Source organism: Idiotropiscis lumnitzeri, chromosome 1 (genome assembly GCF_059441095.1).
Source record: "Idiotropiscis lumnitzeri isolate Australia: NSW breed Sydney's pygmy pipehorse chromosome 1, RoL_Ilum_1.0, whole genome shotgun sequence".
NCBI classification, from domain to species: domain Eukaryota; kingdom Metazoa; phylum Chordata; class Actinopteri; order Syngnathiformes; family Syngnathidae; genus Idiotropiscis; species Idiotropiscis lumnitzeri.
The window spans coordinates 36,668,360-36,689,240 of NC_142391.1; the positions used below are offsets into that span (position 1 = coordinate 36,668,360).

The following is a 20,881-nucleotide window of genomic DNA, read 5'->3' on the forward strand; positions in this document are numbered from 1 at the left end:
TTGATTTTATTTGCTTTTATTGACCTGTGTTACCTCTGCAAAAGTTTTACATGCAACATTGTGTGCAAACATCCATGTTCCCAGTGCATGCACTACTCTATTTACAGTACAACAGAGATCAAGATTGGCACAATGACCCGAGAGATTCCTGTTTTAAAGCAAACAATCAATCCAACATGATTTGTGTTGATCTCATGTAATGACCACAACGGCCGAAGCAGCACAAAATAGAATCAGATACAAGATGCTACTGGCAGGTGCTTTGCACACTGTCACAGGGGGCAGAGATGTTGTGGAGAGACAACAAGACAGATGATGAAAGACGTGAGTCTCTTAAATCTGCAACTGCTACCCGTTAAGAGCCATGTGATTATATGCTTATCAAATCAGCTTAGCTGTTTATTCAAGTTATGCCATAGTCATGCAGAACATGGCCTCTTGTATATGAAGATGTAAACATTAATAGAATTACTATTGATTATTCTCATATATATATATATATATATATATATATATATATATATATATATATATATATATATATATATACATACACTGTATTTACATACAGATACTGTATACATATCTTTTTATATAGATTTGTATCCTGTATATATCTTGTACCACAATAAACTTCATGCATAGAATTTCTTGTTTTTGTACTTGGAATAACTTGCAAACAGCTGTATAAGTTGAGGTCATTCCACTTTGTAAGGTGTGCTTTGCTTGGTTTGCAGTGATTATTGAATACACGCCAAAGCCATGAATTGGGAAGGAGTGGCAGAATAACTCTGCATTGTGCAAATGGTGTGTGGGGGTAAGAGTGGGCCACAACTGCCGCAGGCACATGAGAGTCACAAGCACAGTGCATGCAGGTAAGGCTGCACACACTTATGACAAAAAAAAAAACAAAAAAAAAAAACGTTCCACCTTTTCTTCCTGACTAATTTGCTAAGGACTGAACACACACCGTGTGCATTCAGTGTAAAAGTTGACATTGAAAACCTGACTGAATGTTAATCACCACAAACTCAAATGTCACAGATTAAGTAACCACATGTACATACAGCTAATATTTACCTTGGTGTGCTCTCATCAAATCACAAATTAACAATTGGTGGATCCAAATATTCATGAGTCATCTACGTCACATTTCTATCCTAACCTGAGCAATGTATCAGTATGTAAACATTTCTTCATGGTTATCTACATTATGTTCAGTGTTGTCTCGTACTTCTGTGGTTTGGCATGCTTGTATAATTCAAGTGTTATAATCAGGTGTGTCATTATCACACCAGATAGCAAAACTAATACGCTAGACATTGTGGTGAATGTTTCGGTGCAAGCTTTCTGCTTTTAGGTTCCTCAGTAAATGATTGTGACCTGGTGCTACAACATATTGGTTTTCTTTTTCAATGCCGACGAAGCAAACAATGTCTCAGACTCAGCATACCACTGTACAATTGTGCAACTCTTTGTCTACATGTCTCGGATGCATAAATGAAATCGCTGGCTAAGTCCACACAAACAAGTATTTTTCAGAATCAATGAACTCATCATTTCATCCATGTTATCTCAGAAAATGGAGGAACGGAAGAAGAAAGCTTAAATTTAGCGGCACTTCTACACCACATGTATGATTCCTGTTTTGTTTTGTTTTTATTTTCCATGCTTTTGGTTGGCTTCGTTTGAGGTTAGAGCGACACCTGTTTACTTAGCCATGCGTTTGACTCCAGCAAATGCATTTTTCGGGGGGGAACAAAGGTCACAAGTGTGGACTGAGATTTTCCTTCTTTTTACCCTGGAGACTTTTTGTTTTTGTTTTAATAAATAAAAGCGCCTTGATGTTAACCATGACAAACTATACGGAAAAAATATTTGACTACATGATCACAGCACGTAAGTAAAAATTAACTTCTTTTCTGTAAAGATTGGTGTGCGTCTGAGATTTTCCTTTGTCCATTCCTCCAAAAGAACGTTTGTGAGATCAGATATCACTAAAGTTGGACCTGAGAGAGGGCCTGGTGGCTCGTTATCTCTGTTCCCAAAAGTGTTTAATGGATTGAGGTTGGACCTTTGTGCAAGTTATTCCACACAAAACTCATCCAACCATGTATTTATGGACATTGCATTGTGCACTGGGGCACAGCCACGCTGGAGCGGAAAATGTCCATTCCCCAACTGTTCCCACAGTTTTAAGTATAGAACTGTCTGAAAGGTTTTAGGATAAAAAAAAAAAAAAATCAGATTCAGGCTGTAGCCCAACTCTTGATTAATTCATCAATTGATTGGTAAGTATCTCGTTACCTTAGTCTATATAGTGCATCTCTCAAATGTGGATCAAGTCAGCACAGGGAGAGAAAAGAAAAAGACAACAAGGAGGCATGGGAGCAGTGCCTGTGCAGGTGGTGAAAAAATACACAACAAAACTTAGGCGATTATATAAAAGGCGCACAGAGAGGTAAATGCAGACCAAGAGGACAGGGGATGTTCTAGCTCATGCTCTGTTTGTAACAGGTAGTTAATCACTAGCGGTGTGATTCTCATTCATCAAAGTGTGCCAGCGCTCAATCCTCTTGTCTTTGTTCTTCAAACACTCATACCAGTGTTTTAGCCTCTCTCCTTTGGCAGTGATGCCCAGCTGACAGCCACCTGCAGGGATGGAATTTCATTTCATTTCATTTCATTTTGGCAGTAATGAGACAGCTCAATTGTTTTTTTGATCAAATACTCACCAATGTAGTCATTGGATTTGCCGATATCATAATCCCAAACAGAGACATCTAAAGTCTTCTTAGCCAGTTCACTGTGTTTAATGTCAAAGCTGAATTCCTGAAATGGAAAAGATGCAACATTTCCAACTATGGTATTTGTCATATCCAAATAGTGGTCAGTCGTCATCTGGGAAAGTCTTTTTTTTTTTTTTTAATTGAAACATATTTGTATTTTACCAACAATTCTCTTACAGACCTCATTGAACTCAGGGTTTAAAGTCCTTTTCTTGATCTGAGTTTTGCACTTGCCCTTCTTGCCCATGTCAGGTTTCAGAACTCTGTCAATTATAGAAGCAGGTTAGAAATATTTTTTGCAATGTCACATTCAAGAACTTTCAAAAGCAATATAAAGCATTTCAACTCACTACAGCTGTGGTAAATTGTACATTTACACACCCAAAAAAATCTTTATGATAGACTGTACACACAAAAAGAAAAAAAGACTGGTGATGAAAAGGGTTGCCCACAATTTGAATTTATTGTTACAAAATATAAATGACTTAATTTCTCTCTAAATTTATTCATAATAATTTTGAAAAATAATGTTAAAAATGCCATGCACTTTAACGCACGTCACCCAGCACTGAAGTCCTTACCAACAACCAATATTTTCAAGAATGTCAACCATGTCACCAATTTCCATCCATTTTCTATACCGCTTCCCTATCAGGGCTACGGGTGTGCTGGAAACTATCCCAACCGATTTTGCGTGAGAGGTGGGCTCCACCTCGGAATGTTCCCCAACCAATTGCTCATGAATATGATATTGCCAACGTGTCTAATACTTACATTTTGACATAAGGGTCAGAATAGCCATTAGCATCCATGGCAGCCAAATGAACACAGCGAACCACACCCACAAGGAGGCGGTTCAGCTGCGTGTTGTACATGAGGGAGATAAGAATGCGACCGCGTTCCTCTACTTCTCCGCCATCTTTTGCAGACTAGAAAACACAGCAAGAGTAAAAGGATACATATATAATAAGTGGAATGTGTTGCATTTTGTCATGTTCTGGAAACAGAGGGACACCTACCTCATCTTCATAGAGAGCAATGCCCCGAGCTCCACCGGCGGTCGCTGTTCTCTTTGTCTGTGAGCAAGGCATCACATCAAGCGGGTCAGTTAGGGATTCAGAAGAAAGAAGAAAGCATGCTTATGGTAATCATCATCACTCACGGGAACAACTCTCTCCAGACACACGTTGAAATTTTTCTTCTGGTTCATTTTCAGTTTCTTCAGGGCCACTCGGGTCTCCCCAATGAACTCATTGTGCCCAAATTTGTCCTCATCACAGACGGACAGCCTGTGCAAAGCCAGTGCCAGGACACCACAAATTATGAGAAGGCCATTGAGAACAGACTAGCAATGCGATATGAGTGTGACGACTTGCTGTATCCACCTGAAGGTCTTGCGCTGCATGTCATCATCCGTCAGGCCGTGATAGGTGAGGGTTTCATTCCACGCAGGGTTGCGGGTGTTCCTCAAGGTCTTTGTGCGCAGCTTGGTTGACTGTTAATGAAGAGGAAATCAGAACAGGAGACCGAATGGCTCATGTTGCATGCTTTGAGATTTTGAGCTCATTTTTATATGACGTGCCTGCATGGCAACTTTATTCTAGTGTTGCTTTCTGAATACCACACCTTTTTTAAATTATTTTACTTTTTTATAACCACAAGGTGTCAGGCTTGAGCTTACAGAAGGCCAGAAACATTGAGTCGTTTTCCCCTCAATGTTTTTGCTAATTGAGAAAGACATACTGTGCATATTTTTAAAGATTTTTTTAAAATCATTTATTTATTTTAATTATTCAACCTTGCTAGCTCCTGGCAACAGATGAAGCTTGACATAAGGATCTGCCAGCCCATTTGAATCCATAGGTTTCAAGCCCTGGGGATGAAAAGGAGAAATCATGTCAAAAGCAGAAAATGTTGTAAAAGAACCTTGAGGGGATAGGTTTAGTTCAAATAAATTGTGCAATTAAAATAAAATTATTACTCTTACAATATTCAAAATAAGTATTTTTCAGAGCTTCATTACTATATTAGTGGATTTGTCAAACTACAAACATGCTATGATTTTCATTTGAATGTGATCACATTATAAGGAGGTTTGCTTAATTAATTATTTGCACAACTGCCTTAAATTTGAAAAGAATAGTCCCTTGGTGCAAGAACTGAATGAGGAGAGCCGTACCTTAGCCTTAAGGATGCTACAATGAAGGCTGTTGCTTTCCTGGTCATACATCAGACTGAACTCCAGAGAGCCCAAAGTGGCTAAAAGAGACCAAGAGAGATTAGCACACTTCACTGTTTGGTTTATGCTTCTGGTGTCAGGATTGTAATTACAGAACATACCGCGTGCTCTGTTAAATGTTTTTGTGGCCTCTACTGCAAAACAAATAACCCTTCTGGGATAAGTTAAAACTATTGTTTTTCTTTTTTGACTGATTGATATGAGGGACTAAAGAGACAGTCTGCTTTTTAAATAATTATGGGAAGAGTAACATTTTGCCATTGACTGCAAGTTTGGAAGAAGGCACAGTTCTGCCCTTATAGAAAACAATCGCATCATCAAACTTGGTGATAAATAAACATAATTAGGATTTTAGCATTGTACAATCTCCTTTGAGCTCGTTGTTGAGTAGACATTTTCCTGCTTGAATCCCTTGTGGTGCTTATTTCATTTGTTGTGTAGTCTATAGTAGTAAATGGATGCTGTCAAAAAAGTACTTCATGTTTGCTCTTTTACAGAATTATTCAAATTTTACAGTTCCCACAGAGTCTGAAATGTAAATTCATTACCATGGGCTTAAGACTTTTTTTTAACTTCAAAACAGACCGCAAATTGAAAAAAAAAAAAAAATCAATGAAGTGACTATCTGAAATGAGTGACAAAACATGTCAGTCAGTGTTTCCCCAAAGAATTGAGCTTGCACGTGATGTACTCACTGGCTTCATCAGAATCATAGTCATTGACCTCTTCTTCCTCGGCTGCAGGGGGAGGTTGATGTCGGGCAGGAGGAGCACTGTAAGCGGCCGGCTGCCTTCTGTCCTCTCGTAGAGCAGAAGGTGCTCTCTGCTCTGAAGGGACTGCAACAGAAGAGTAAGCACCTCCTTCACGTCCCACCTGACCTACAAACACACATGCAGGATATAGAAATTGGTTCATATTCAGGACTGTTATTTAGGGCGTGCGTGGGAGAACGGGACCCAGCTGCCCCTCACCCTGCAGAGCCATAGATGGCGTCACAACGGGCTGCGGCCTGGAGCTTTGAACGGGCACCATCCTCTTCATCACCACCGGGCTTCCCTGCTCTGCCTCTTCAGGCCCGGCATTGCCTGTGGCCATTCGCACAACGGACGGCTTGGGGGCCACAGGTGGGTAACCAGCACGGCCCTTGAGCTCTGCTCCTAAAAATAGGCATAATACAGTATATATGCAAACACACACAATTCAGGAGGGAGACGTGTATATTCGCACTTCAGGCTTTCACTGCAGCAGAATACGTAATAACTCCCCAGCCTCTCTGGATACTTTTGATGTTGCAGCTTTTTGTTCAAAGGCATTGACCTACATTCTGTACAACACGCTGCAGCAGTCAACGACAGTACAAACATGGAACCATTGCATAGTTCATAGTTCCTTCCTTCTATTATCAGGAAGTCATGTGACAGTGTCCCATGTATGAGCTCTGAGCAGCAGTCAGGTTGAAAATACATCGAGGTTAGTGGAGCTAAGAGGAGTGTATCAAACTTGTTAAAGCTGATAAGTAGGAAACAATAAACCAAATGAGCACTCATTAAAAGTGAGGTACTCTAGCCAGAATGTAGAAGACGCTCACGCAAAAAAAGGTCCACTTACTGTATGTCAGCAACAAGAAACTGAATTTTTACCAAACTTGGATAACAGAAAAATTGTAAAATATTGGCTGACTGAATGATTCCTACAAATACAATTGGATCATGGCGTCAAAATGTAAAGCATGAGTCCTTCCTGTTTTGTATAGTGCTCAAAATGAAAAGGACAAATCCATTTGGCAAGAAATGTGAAATAGACACTTCATTTGATTTAGTGGGCCTTCCAGGCCTTGAAATTCACACCTGTGGTGTGGAGTAGTGGTTCCAAATCTTTTTTTGTCTTGTGTACCCCTAAACCTTTTTGTCATAGCATTTACTAGACAACTTGTACACCAAAGGAGTGTAGAGCAGTGTTTCCCAACCAGGGGTTTGTGAGCAAATTGCAGCGGAAACATTTATGAATACATTTTCAAGACAAGTAAATATCTTCAGTCATTTCATGAGTATGTTGATGAAATGACATTCATGCCGACAACTTGTTTCCCCGGGGAGACAGTAACCTTTGGCACAGGCGCGGCAAAATCAAAACAGCCATGTGTCAGCTCAACTTGTCTCATTAAATCTCAGCTGACTGATGCAAATAAAGTAAAACTGATATAATTAGTAGGTCTGAATATTATATTGAGATAGATAGCTGGATATTTTAGAGGTGTTTGCCACCCTGATATTTAAATGCCTCTTTTAAAGGGGATTTATTCAAAGGAGCGCCATGTTATTGGAGTAAAATGTTTTATGAGTTAATTCTACAGCTGTCAAAATTAATCGATGTATCAACAACTATTCCAATAATCGAGGAATAGTTTTGGAGCCCTTGTATGAATTCAAATTGTACAAATCTTCTGATTTCAACCTCTCGGCAGTAAATAATAGATTTTTGTAGTCCTTCATGAAAACAGACTATTGCAAACGTCTGCTTTAACTTTGAAACACAGTAACTGAACCAGTTACTGAATCAGTTTCATAAAGGTTTGTGAGGTCAGCATTTTGTGATTTCAGAAGTGTGCGCATCAAAATGATAGACCTTCACATCAATCAGTACAGAAAGAAGTTGTAGTTCCCAGTTTCAAAAAGGTTGGTGACCTCCTGGTTCAAACACAGGCACCTTTTTTTTTTTTTTGCTATCAATGCCCTCTTAACCAGTATTCCATTGTCCGATGGCTGCCTCTAGCGTGATAGAATATCATGTTCAAATTTATTTTGCTGGTTTTAACTACTTGTATAGAGCATTGACAGTCGCTAGGTCTGTATCCAATAGATTATCGTTGGAATGCGTTGGAAATTGACATTCACATCAAGTGAGATGCTATCAAGTCGACATTAACAAATCTCTCAGAGCAACTGCTCCAGCATTGTACTGAATTAGTTATCAATATTTAAGGAGGTTTTGCAGGCCAGAGCCTTCCTGGAATAGCAAAGTGTACCTAATAATGTGACCAATAAGTAGAGGGATTTATAAAGAATTCACAACATAACTGTCGTTAGCTGAGGGTTATCCTCATCTGTCATTAACACAAAAAAATGCATTTCAAATTTTCTTTGGTTCATTTCAATTAACAATTAATTACAACAATCCAGGCCACTGTTCTTTCACAGGTCATTCGCTAAAGCATCGCAAAATGCAACCATACATGTCACGAAATCTAACAAAATGCTCTTTTAAAAACATTATCTTCACATTTGTTGAATTTTATAAAGTGAACCTTCGCTTCAAAGTCTTGGAATAGCACAGTCAGTCATAAAATGTATAGTCAGTCGTAACACCCGCTAAAGTATTTAACCCTCAGGTGCAACAAATCTGTTGAAAACAAAAATGTAGAGAAAAAAAACTTGTATGCATGTAATCAACGGATGCTAACTTGCCTGAAACCTGGTTGTCAGTTGCAGGAGGCTGACTCTGACCTGAGAGAGAGAAAATGTTCAATTGAAAATGTGTGCTGCAGCATCTCCAAGTAGGCCCCAAGTTGAAAGATGAATAATGATTGAAACGGACTCAAAGCAGCAGTCTGCTGCACGCACCAGGTTGTTGATGCGGAGTTGCCTCCTCCCGGACTTTGGAGGCGACTTCCTGAGCTCGTTGGTCTTTGGGTTTAGATAATGGCATAGGTGCAGGAAGGAATTGTTTGGGAAATCCTTTAAAGAACCAAGCACCAGACCTCTTCCACACCTGAGACAAAAAAAAAACATCTGTTATGGGTTTCCTAATAGGAAGTTGTTCATTTCCTAGCTCGGCGCACTCACCTCTCGCTGTTCTCTGCAGATTTTGCACAGCCACACAGCACGGGGCCTGCTGCTGCACTGGGTACCACACTTTGTACACATGTTCTATGCAACGACAAAACAAAAATAGCCAACTGCCTGCCATTTATAGTATACAGTTAACTAAATGATGCTGATGATGATGATAATCCTGAAGTGTTGCCTTCATCAAACAGAGCTGTATGAAATGTCACAAATTCCCATTTGTGAAGTCATATTGACAGACAAGCATTGCGTAGTATCATTACTTAACGACTGGTGAGAATGCTCTGGTGTCATCCCTGTGCGTCTCTCACCCTACATGGGCATAGCGTACAGTATCTGGGGATTTGTATGAATTTATTATACAATAAATTGAGTAATACGCAGAGCTAGGCCCTCTGGCCTGGCCGGACGCCCATTTTTTTGGGGGGGGGGTTGACAAATTTAAAAAAAGGGATCAATTAACAAAGGCCGGAGGTTGATTTTAGTCCAGCCCACAAATCGTCCCTCGGGCGTTTTATGAAAGAAATGGGCAAATGACAAAAATTGCCTCAGAACGCGTCAAAAGCGCAACTACCAACTGTTTGAGCATGAAGAGATGCGAGACAGCAGTGTGTCTTCAAGCGTGCTGTATTTTCTTATTCTGACATCACGTAACCCGCGTCTCCCACCTGCTACTGGGGCATACCATTAGAGGAGGGGGGGGGGAATACCAGAATCCCTATAACACCAACAGTGCGTACTTACCTGCATTGGTCACATTCATGGGAGAGAAAAAGAAGGAGACGAATAATAAGAAGGAGATTAATAAAGACCATAATAAGGTAAGCGGATTTGAGTAGTAAATTAGCCAGCTAATGATGTTTAAATAAACCTCTGCCGTTAGCATCTCAGACACTTTTTTTTTTTTAAAGGCAGGGGCGGGAACAGGCAATTTTTATGAATAACTCTGTCCGCTCAAGCCATGTAAACGGGTTATAACGAATGACTCGAAAAACAGAATTTTGACCTTAACCCAAATATGTTAACGTAGTAAGTCACATCACACAAATTCCTGGGATAGCGCCTTTTGTAGTTATTTTCGCACTTACCTTTTTGCAGTCCTCACACACCACTGAGCTGACCCCAGGTGTCCCCAGCTGCTCCCCACACAGCACACAACGAGAGAGTCCATCCCCACATACAGTCTTCTTCATGTCGTCCAGGCGGTTTATTAAGCGCCTATAGAAGCAACACCTGACTTAAATGGCATCTGGCTTCAAAATCACCAAGTTAAATTATCACTGTGGATTGAACAGATTTCCATGCACTGGTGATTTTCAGTGTCTCACCCAATCCTCTCTTGCTCCATGGCCTCCATTTTCTCAGCTCGTGCAATCACACCATTTATAATTTCTTTTTCTTCATCTGTCAACTCTGGAGCAGAACCAGGACCCGGGCCTGGCTGCTTGGTCCAATTGCCCCTGTCGGTCAAACAGTGGATAATTTATTTTATTTTTATTTTTTAATGAAATCAATCACGCATGCGCCTTAGCGCACACGTCACATTCTATGTTTGTAACAATTAAATGAGCACACATGCCTTGACTATACAAATGCTTCATGTGCAATGTAAACATCTCATATTAGTCTACAAATGGCACAAAATACATTGAAAGGGAAGATGGGGCAGATAGTAGAGGTGTTATCTACTCACTGTTCTTTATCACTGTGTCACACAAATCACACAATAGAGGGATGCAAGTGGAGACAAAGGATTAGTCTTTGGTGATTGCACAGCCAAATGACAACTCCATGTGCTGATTATTGTGCTCACCTAGCGTGCATGGTTCTCTGCCTGTCCTTGGACATCCAGCGATCTGAGCTGCTGCTCATCACCTGTCAGTCATGGCAGCACTAACACATTCTATAAGACAGATGAAAGCAACGTGAAAGTCCAATAACATTGAAATTGTAACATGAAAATTTAGGACTCTGTTGTGTCTAATTAATGGAAATTAATAGTGTGTGAGGGAGGGGGTATGCAGGGTTAATAAGTATTGTCAAGTCATTAAAACAATGATTAGTTCTGATTTAAATCCTCTAGTACGCACATTTAGCTAGTTCATTGTTTTTAGCTCGTGCTTACGCTGCATTGACTTAACTGCAACTACAGGTTGCTCAGTCATCAGAGAGGACATTTGGTCTAAATGGGCCAGAACAGTGCAGAGCTCTAATTGGCAACCCACCAGATGCATTTAATTGCTACAGATTGATGAAAGGGATGATTCAAAATTGAATAATTGAGGACCTCGCATTTATGACCACCACAATGGACAGAAATCAACGATTCATCTTATCATCACTTTTACAATATTCTGCATGCTTCAAACGACCAATTGCAAGATATGCCCGTCTCCCCCCTTTTAATCAGTTGCATAGGTTTACTCAAAGTCCAATCTGAGGGCCATTTACAGTACACAGCTCATTGTTTAGCAGCTTGTTTTAGAAATCGAAATTAAATACGGCCTATGTTACAACATTATGAAGGAGAATGAGAGACACATTGAAGAAAAGGCTACAGCTGTTCCGTACAGCATAAAGCTCAGTTGTGGAGTTTTTTTCTTTCAATATGCAATCTCTTGACCCAACAGTGAATGGATTGTTTTGAACACATTTGATAAACAACATACAAACCCCAATTTCAATGAAGTTGTGTAAAACAAATAAATCAATAAAATCAGAATGCTATGATTTGATTCAACCTATATTCAATTGAATACACTACAAAGACAAGATAGGTGCTCCAAAACCTGTACATACAGTTACAGCATTATTGGTTACTTCATTGATGTGCAAGTTCAAGTTCAACATCTGAGATGCTTTTGAACTTTGCGCTTATAAAAATCCGGGCCGGACAACACAAGGTTCATGATTTCCAAAATCAATGTGAAACGTGCACTCGTCAGACCACAGTACTTTTTCACTTTACTTATGTCCATTTCAGTTGAGCTCAGGCCCAAAGAAGCCGTTGTCATTTGGTTGAAATATGGCTTTCGCTTTGCATAGAAGAATTTTAACTTGCATTTGAAGATGAAGCAGCAAAGTATGTCAATTGAAATGATTTTTTTCTGGCAGGTTCCTGAGCTCATGTGGCAATATTCTTTATACAAGGATGTTGGTTTGTAATGCAGTGCTGCCTGAGGGACCAAAAGTTTCACAGGCATTGAGTTTTGGTTCTGGGCATTGCTGCTTCCGTACAGAGATTTTTCCAAATTCTGTGAATTTGAATCGAATGATAACGTAGATGGTGAAATCTCTTTATTCCTTGCAATTGTATGTTGAAAATGTTGTTAAACACTTGGACCATTTGCTAATGGTGCCAATTCAAAAAGTGGTGAACTATGCCCGATTTTTGCTTGTGCTTTCACTTCCACTTTCAACTATGGGACGTTAATGTTGTTGTAATAGTTGCCTTTCCAAATCACGTCTAAACAACTGAATGTAACACAGTGTGGAAATTAAAGAAATAAAATGAATAAAATTTTGAATAAGTCTGTCTGTAGCATAACATGCATAAAAAGTGAAACGCAGTGAATAATTTCCAGATCCACTGAAGCCGTGAGGGCATTGCAATCTGCGTTGCATTGAAATTCAGCCTTGAAATTCATGAATTCAGCAATGCTAAAGATAAAAGTAAACTCAATGTTGCTGAGGAGTTTTCACCCGCATTTTTAAAACCCGTAATGAAAAGGTTTTGGTTTTGTCGGTGTGCATCAATTGAAAAAAGTGGAGAACACAACTCAATGTTACTTTTGACAGTCTTTCATTTGTTAGGATTTCCCCAGAAAATCCTTTGGGAGAAGTGTGATCCATGTGTGGGGTGTAAACACTGTATGTCCTGAGGGCAAGTAGCACCATACAGTGAAGCCCCGCAGGCTGCAGCAACCAAAATCCTCATGAGCATTGTATGTCGAGAATTGTGATGGTGCATGACGGCGAGAGTGCAGCCACTCTACAGCAGTAAAGGGATGAACAGTGAAAATGTGAAAAAGAAAAATCAATAGCTTTCTCCTGTCAACAGTTTTTCCCATGCAATCATTCCAGGACCGTAAGATCACACTCTCTCGCACTCGGCTGATCATTTTAATGCACTGGATGGTGCATCGGAGCGCGTACCTTGTGGGCCATAATCTGTCAGCGCTCTGCCTGTGAGACTCAAGAAATAGCAACAAACTTGCTGTACTAGCTGTAGGACTGGACTACTGGGTGTGGGCTTTTCATATTTGATGCCACTGCAGCATCCCGCCAGCAGAAGTCATCATGTCTTCAGGGACACAAAACTAAAGTTATTTCAAATAGCAAATTTATGGATATAAGAAAGAGTAATAGAAATTAAAAAAAAAGTCAGGAACAGTTACATGTTTCGACCAAGTATGGAAACTAAATGAAAATATTATGGAATCACCCATTCCCAAAACTAACACCGGCATCGGGTTAGATCTGCTCATTAGCTGTTGCACCATGTTGACTGACATGCACGAGTGCAAAAACCACAACACAACAATGTACGAGAGTGCGATTGCAAAAGCCACAACGAAAGTGACCGAAACTCCCGCGAGATGGGAAAAGAAGCAAAGCAGGAAAAGTAAGAAAAATAAAGTTGTTGTTTTATTGTTGAAGCTTGTGTCACGTACTGTAGCAATGTCAGAAATTATTGATGCTGTTTTTCAAATTATTTATTTGTGATGTTCCTGTGGTTTGTCCACATGTACTTCAGGCTCACCATGTACAAGAGGACAGCAGTCACTTGCCAGCCACGTATTAGACGTTGCTAAAGTTGAGTTCATATTAAGATAAAACAAAAATTGCATTTGATAAGCAAAGTAGGAAAAATAAGATGAAGTAAAACTGTCATTCATTTACATTGTGCTTTTCAAAGTATTGTAGCGTCTTCAAAAGTCACAACGTCAGAGACGGTCATTTAGTTTCCTCCTTTTTTATTGTTTTGACACGGCTAGGGTGGGCCGTAGCCGACGCCAACTCCGAGCAACCGGTTCTGTCATCATTACACACGGATCTCCCTCTCACTCTTCTCCTTCCGCTGGTGTGAGTCGAAGAAAATGGTCAATGACAAAGTTCCAATGTGCAAAGCTAATCTGACAAAAGCAGTAAGAGAAAGTTGGAGCCAGATTGATGAATCACGAAATCCACGTCTCTGAGACTGAGTTGTGAGAAAAGCCAGAGGTGGTGCAACAAAGTACTCATGGTGTGTTGAAGTCTTCTCTGATTGTTGTTGTTTTCATGATTACATTTTTCCCCATCAGAATTGAGTGATTACATTTTTTCCCCTGTGCTTGGCCTAAACAAGTAACTCTGACTGACGACCCAATTTCCCCCCTTGATTTTAATGTTTCTTAAGGCCAAAAAGTTGCCATTTGAAATGAGTTTAGTTTTGCGTCATATCTGTCATCTGCTCTTTTCCTATACAAAATCAAACAACTAAACGAACATCCTCTATTGATTCCATCGTTTTTGGGGGTTTAGTAGAGAAGTCCATCCGTTATCGGCCACTTATCCGGGTTTGGGTCGCTGAGGCAGCAGCTTCAGCAGGGACACCCAGACATCCTTCTCCCCAGCCATGTCTTCCAGCTCTTCCGGAGGGATCCCCAGGCGTTCCCAGGCCAGCCGGGAGGCATAAGCTCTCCAGCGTATCCTGGGTCGTTCTCTGGGCCTCCTGCCGATGGGACATGCCCGGAACACCCCACCAAGGAGGTGTCCAGGAGGCATCCTAATCAGATGCCCGATCATCTGGCTCCTCTCAATGCGGAGGAATAGCGACTCGACTGAGTCTCTCTCAGACGACAGAGCTTCTCAAACTATCTCCAAGGGAGAGCCCGGACACCCATTTTGGCCGCTTGTAACCGAGATCTTGTTCTTTTGGTCACAAACCACAGGTCGTGACCATAGGTGAGGGTATAGGAATGTAGATCAACTGGTAAATCGAGAGCTTTGCCTTTGGGCTCAGCTCCTTCTTAACCACGACAGACCGATACGATGTGCGTATCCCAGCAGACGCTGCACCGATCCGCCTGTCGATCTCACACTCCATCCTCCCCTCACTCATAAACAAGAACTCAAGATACTTGAACTCCTCCACTTGGGGCAGGATTTCTTCCCCGACCTGGAGAGGGCACTCCACCCTTTTCCGACTGAGAACCAGGGTCTCAGATTTGGAGGTGTTGATCTTCATCCCGAACCGCTCCAGTGAAAGTTGGAGATCACGGCTTGAAGAAGAAGACAACTTTACCACATCATCTGCAAAAAGCAGAGATGCAATACTGAGACCACCAAACTGGACCCCCACATTGCCTTGGCTGCACCTAGAAATACTGTCCATAAAAGTTATGGACAGAATCTATGATAACTGTGTAGTAGAGAAGTAAATAACAAAATGACCCAATTCAACAAGATGGTCGAAAACTAACACAAAGTGTAAAGAAGCAGATTAAGGGGCTGCCCAGTCTGACTTTAAAGGTGATCACATTTAGTGTCAATTGTTTGGACAGGAATCATGTAAAACATTTCTGTCTGCGAGGATGACAAGAGAGTAGGGCTGTGACAATAATTCGATATCAATACGTATCACGATAGTTGGGTGATTGATATCAATAGAAAATGGTATGGATAAATTATCGTCCAAAAAAAACAAAAAACAAAAAAAAAACAACGGAGCAGATCGTCACAAACTCCCTCCTATTTACGAAATACAACCTGAGGCTTACGCATGCACCGCTGAGCTAGCGTGACTCAAAACAAACAAAAAAAAAAACGGGTGGCGAAAGGTCGACTTACCGGCCGACTTGAGGAAACGGCCTGTTGCTCCATCACACGAGCGCTCCGGAGAAGCGAGGCCGGTGTACGTAGCAGTTAAGCCGCTAACAAGCACCCTCCCCGGACAATCATCACAAGGGAGGCCGGCGTGCGTTTGACTTTTTTTCTAGTTCATTTTGATTGTTAAATGTTAAGTTTTAAAATAAAACAAATCGGAATTCATTCAATTATTTTCAATAGTTAAAAAAAACAAAAACAATAATAATTCGATATATATCGATATTGACCGATATGACATACTTGCGTCACCATATAGTTTTCAGCCCTATCGCCTAGCTCTATAAGAGAGACCACGTATACTGCAAACATTTTAACCTCTTGAGGCCAATTACATTAGACTGTCTCCACCTTAATGTCACAGAAAGTCTTGCTAATCTACAGGAACTAAAAATGCAGTTATTCTGCATATCTCCATATCACACTTTGTTCTTTGATTGTTTTCCCCTGTGTTACAAAGTAGTGCAGAGATAGGACAAGAAACGCTGTTCGTATTTACACAATATTGTGGCGGAAAATGTCCGGGAGGATACCACGATAGTCTTTAAAAATATCCTCAGAATCATCTTTATTCCAAGTACCTGCATTTTAAAAAACATACAAGTGCTAGTTGATGGCGACAATCTAACATGAAAGGAAAATGAAAGAAACCTTTGCATGCTCAAATCCAAAAAATAAACATGAAATCACCCATGCACCAACATCTTGTATAGAATTTCATATGAAGGAAAGAAGGAATGAGTTTAGCAAAGCATTTAAGGACCGAGGAGGACAGTCAATAGATCTCTACATCTGTACTCCCTGAACACACTTCAAGCACAAAGCATTTGTCAGCCATTTTTAGAAACATCGTCATGCACTCGTCTTGGTTGCTTGAAGTGAATGCAAGCGTTACCACCGCCAATTGATGTGATTTTGAAAAGCAGGTGCATGACTCATTACTGCAGGCTCACTGAAAGTAAAAGCGCAGAGTTTAGTCAGCATCTTCCTTACAAGATGTTCACGTGGTATTAAAGTAGGGAGGGTGACAAAAATGCATGCAGGACAATGATGGATTGATCCAATATGGATCGTTATGGATCTCACAGCTGCATGCGACACAGGCATGGGGAGACATTAGCCAGTGCCAGACTATCCAAAACGGACATAGTGTTGAGTTGACGGGTTTTGGTTGGAAAACCAATTGAAGTGTGAGCAGAGGACTAGCCAGAAATGTATCAGAGATGTGGCCAGGATGACAAAACGACTCACTAAGGAAAAGGTCTTCAATTCTGTTCCTGTTTTGCATCTCTCGATGCTGCAACACACCTGATTCAAAGCAGGCAGGAGAGATGCAAAAAAGGCAGGACACCGGCCCTCGAGGAATAGGATTGAGGACCCCTGCACTAAGGGGTGCCCGAGCCATACACGTATGCGCACATCGTTCGGATTCTTGCGACTCGCTCTGTAACCAAGAAGTCATTGATCATCATACCTTCATTTTATCTGAGTTCCATGAAATAAAATGAACACATATGCACATATGCCTTAACCAACAAACATAAGTCATATCTAAAAAGCACACTGACACAAAAATGTCATCATTCTTCACAATTCAAAAGGAGGCTTTTTCCGTAGGTTCGTTTCTGTTCACATTGAGACTATGTTGGACATGATTCGTATGTGTATGTTTTATTTTATGAGTCCATTTGTATGAGGAAAAATAACTTCTCAGCCATGTTGATTGTTGGCTATGGTGTGAAAGTAATAATTATTTGGTATTATTACCAAAACACAACACCTCATGCCCATTCATCCTCGCACGTTGAACATTTTATTCATGTTTCATTCTTTTAGGGACAAAAATTATGTGAAATTGAAGCATCTTGCATTTTCCTTCTGGTGCAGCCATTGCTGCATCCACTCATTTGCTGCACGGCAGCTTTGCAAACAATCAAACCGTGAATAAAGATTTCTCTTATCTCTTTATCATACTTAGTTAATCTTATTTTGTTCTTCTATTTTCACCGGTCTTGGGACTCACTGTGCTAATCTGGGACCTCGGGTATCGTATTTTGTGCCATATCATATGGAAATGGGTGTTGGTGCAACAAAAATTAATTGAAACCTCAACTTTATAAAGATAAAAACTGAAAATAACAATCAAATGAGAATATGCAATAACTTAATAAATACGAGTTGTTCTTGTTGTGCACTTGTTGTGCATTCAGGGTACTTTACAACTTCGGAAACATACGCACTGACACACACAGCCATTTGGCACATCATTTTTCTTCTATTAAAATATTTCAAAATCAAAAGAAACCAAAATCGGAATCACAATTCAATTTTGACTAATTACCCTGCTCTACCAAGTAACAGGTATTAAAGATCTGATCAGGGAGGTGGTCAGAGACTGACAAGAGGTGGCCACCCCGAGCCACCAAATTGCTCCAATCCCTGAGAGTGTGATGCTATTCGCTTCACTGTCAGAACACAAAACATAACTATAACTCAGATACCTCATAAAACTTACTGGAAGGAAGTTGGTGATGGGTCCAAGGAGCAAATCCATTAAAGACAGCAAAAAGTATTATTCACTTCGATTTTCCCATTAAATGTCAACTTTCCCTAACAGATCGCTTCACTGTCCAAAATGTACCACTCAGCTCATTTTCAATGTTTCCCAAAGAAATAGTGTTATATAAAACAATCCAAACAAAGGCCATGATTGACTACGGTTACAATTTGACATACTTTCAAGTTTCAAAAGGAGAACAGCAACTATGTCAGTCATCAAAAAAAAAAATTCTCTAATATATTGACTATAATGGCACTGAAACATAATTCATTTTCCAGGGCAAGAATTCCCTGGCGATACTTGAAGAAGGCCATTTCTTAAACGGGTTAATGAGAATAAGAGATCAATGTTTAAATTCACAATATTGGTTTAGTTGACCTAAATTGAACTTTCATCAGGCCGCTAGCTTGCTTGTTGGGCCAAAAGTTGGGCTGAAGGAAGAAAAAAAAGCATTGAACAAGTTTACCCTTCCTTCTCAAACTAACCACCCACAGAATCACATTAGCAGTTGTTGTGAACTAATTTTCCAGAAGGTTTATGTTAACGATTGTCATGGCAATACAGAATACACATACGGCTCGTCGGGTACGCGTTTTTCAAGTAGTGAGAGAGCCTTAATGTTTAAGTGCAAAATGCCATTTCCGATTAATACAACCTTGTGCAATCTTCAGAATGTTACAAGAAACTAGTTAATTTACAAGATTTGTTAAGTTAGCAATTTCTGAGCTATAGTGTCATGGGTTTATTTATATTTCCTTCAATCTATTATATATTTATAATATTATAATATTTTTTAAGCAGGCACAAAATAGTGGCACGTGCATTGATTCAAAGACAGGCTTCCTGGTACTTTTTTTTAATGCTTTAAGGTTGTGTTTTTGTAAATGTACAAATTCAATTAATAAATACAGTATTTCTTGAGTTGTCGTGAGTTACAGTACTTTTTATTATTGATGATGACTACTATGATGAACGTTGATATTATGGAACTGAGAATAAAATATTGTCGTGTACAATGAGAATACTTAAATTAATGGTTGAAAAACAAAGTTTGGGATGTATTTGATCTATTTTTAATATGCTTTGGGTGAACACTTGTTTTTAGGTGTTGGACATTTCATATAATCTAACAAATAACAAAAGTGAAACCATTTTTTTCTGTTTTGGCTCAACAGATAAAGATAATAGGACAACTTTATAACAAATACACTCCATGGAGATGCAGTAGAAAAGACCAGAAACGGGCACCCACTTACTCCGCCAACGCCATCCATCGCCAGAGCAAACAGTGGACTTAGACGAGAGTGCACTGCACCATGCGGCCCTTCACTACTGGAGGAAAACATCACTCAGCATTTCTTAATTATTTACAACTTCAACCCCCAGTGCTGTTCATTTGTGTACGCCCCCTCTCTAAAGGCATTTGTGTAAGCTTTCTGACTCTCAGATCTTAATCAAATATCCACAGTAGTTATTAAGTGAGAACAACCCTCTGCGTGGGAAACAATAATGGCTGTCTTTTAGGTGTGCCACATCAACAAAATACAGTATGTTTAGCACAGACAGGCGTGTTGGTGGACACCATCTGTGAAAACCATCTGTGAGGACTCCTCACCTCTCAAATGGACAAGTGTTGCACTGATGCAACCAAATTGTCTGTGCAGGCGATGCTCCAAGTCCCGCATCGTTGGAGCACAAACAGGAAAGACCATCCCCGTGTCCAACAAGCAAACCTGCTGCTAATTCTGCTGTGTCCTTTGCCCTGTCCAAGAGACATGCCGAGTCACTCGCGCTGGCTTATTTTCATTCTTAAATCCGCACAACATAGACTGAATTACAATGGCACTTGAGCAAAGATCTTTGATAAGGCCAAACGATCGTAGTCTGTATTCATCTGCATCTGTACTACTCATGAATATTCTGAAAAATCAAGGAAAACGTTGATTGCTTAAAACAAGACAACCCATTCCAAAATAGTTGAACAGCAAACACACATGTTTTAAGAAATATAAAACAGTTTAAAGTCCTTAATAGAGAACTGTGGAAGTAAATGGGGAGCAGTCATGGAGCACGCAATTAACTGCACTCTAGCTGGAGCCTGCTTGCGGGATGGTTCTTCATCCCTGTATACATTGTGGAGGCATGGGTGGTATTTTGACAATGGCTGCTGACGCACTGGCCATTTATTTCTGTTCATAGCATTTCAGGACGGCCAAACATAACATGAAATCATCACTGAAATGTCTGTGGTCAAAACGCTATATCAAACGCAACCACAAGCCACCTCGTTTATCTGTTGATAATGTAAATTTTTAAAGTATTCAAAAGAAACATCTCTCATCAGATGGGACGATTCACTTCTGCTAAATAATGAAGCTCACAAGAAGTTAGGAAGGAATCACCAGCTTTTTTGAATTTCGCTCAAATTATTTGGGGATAAATCATCTCATTGTTGCGCCCGCTAGTTCGTCCGCACAATTATTATGGTTTGATTATGCTCTACAATACCAAACTTTGAACAATATGTATTTTTTTTAATATTGTCATTTCCAATTATGAACTATTGCAAGTGTGATTTGAA

At 40.1% G+C, this 20,881-nt stretch overlaps 1 protein-coding gene across 3 annotated transcripts in view; it reads right to left on the bottom strand.

Moving 5' to 3' along the window:
- LOC148344487 (rabphilin-3A-like) overlaps nt 1-20,881 on the bottom strand; it is a 25,914-nt gene continuing 5,033 nt past the window's right edge. The window contains exons 3-20 of one of the 3 annotated variants that reach the window (XM_088298708.1): nt 10,687-10,776; nt 10,567-10,578; nt 10,202-10,333; nt 9,962-10,091; nt 8,871-8,954; nt 8,649-8,796; nt 8,493-8,531; nt 6,000-6,185; nt 5,724-5,906; nt 4,969-5,048; nt 4,588-4,662; nt 4,175-4,284; nt 3,952-4,078; nt 3,809-3,865; nt 3,564-3,718; nt 2,971-3,052; nt 2,736-2,832; nt 1-2,652 (exon numbers count right to left, since the gene is read on the bottom strand). In XM_088298708.1, coding sequence (XP_088154834.1) covers nt 2,522-2,652; nt 2,736-2,832; nt 2,971-3,052; nt 3,564-3,718; nt 3,809-3,865; nt 3,952-4,078; nt 4,175-4,284; nt 4,588-4,662; nt 4,969-5,048; nt 5,724-5,906; nt 6,000-6,185; nt 8,493-8,531; nt 8,649-8,796; nt 8,871-8,954; nt 9,962-10,091; nt 10,202-10,333; nt 10,567-10,578; nt 10,687-10,745 — 1,887 coding nt within the window. In that variant the 5' untranslated portion in view covers nt 10,746-10,776 and the 3' untranslated portion in view covers nt 1-2,521. The remainder of the gene's footprint in view (nt 2,653-2,735; nt 2,833-2,970; nt 3,053-3,563; nt 3,719-3,808; nt 3,866-3,951; nt 4,079-4,174; nt 4,285-4,587; nt 4,663-4,968; nt 5,049-5,723; nt 5,907-5,999; nt 6,186-8,492; nt 8,532-8,648; nt 8,797-8,870; nt 8,955-9,961; nt 10,092-10,201; nt 10,334-10,566; nt 10,579-10,686; nt 10,777-20,881) is intronic. The other 2 variants (XM_088298718.1, XM_088298726.1) reach the window with 2 other exon arrangements.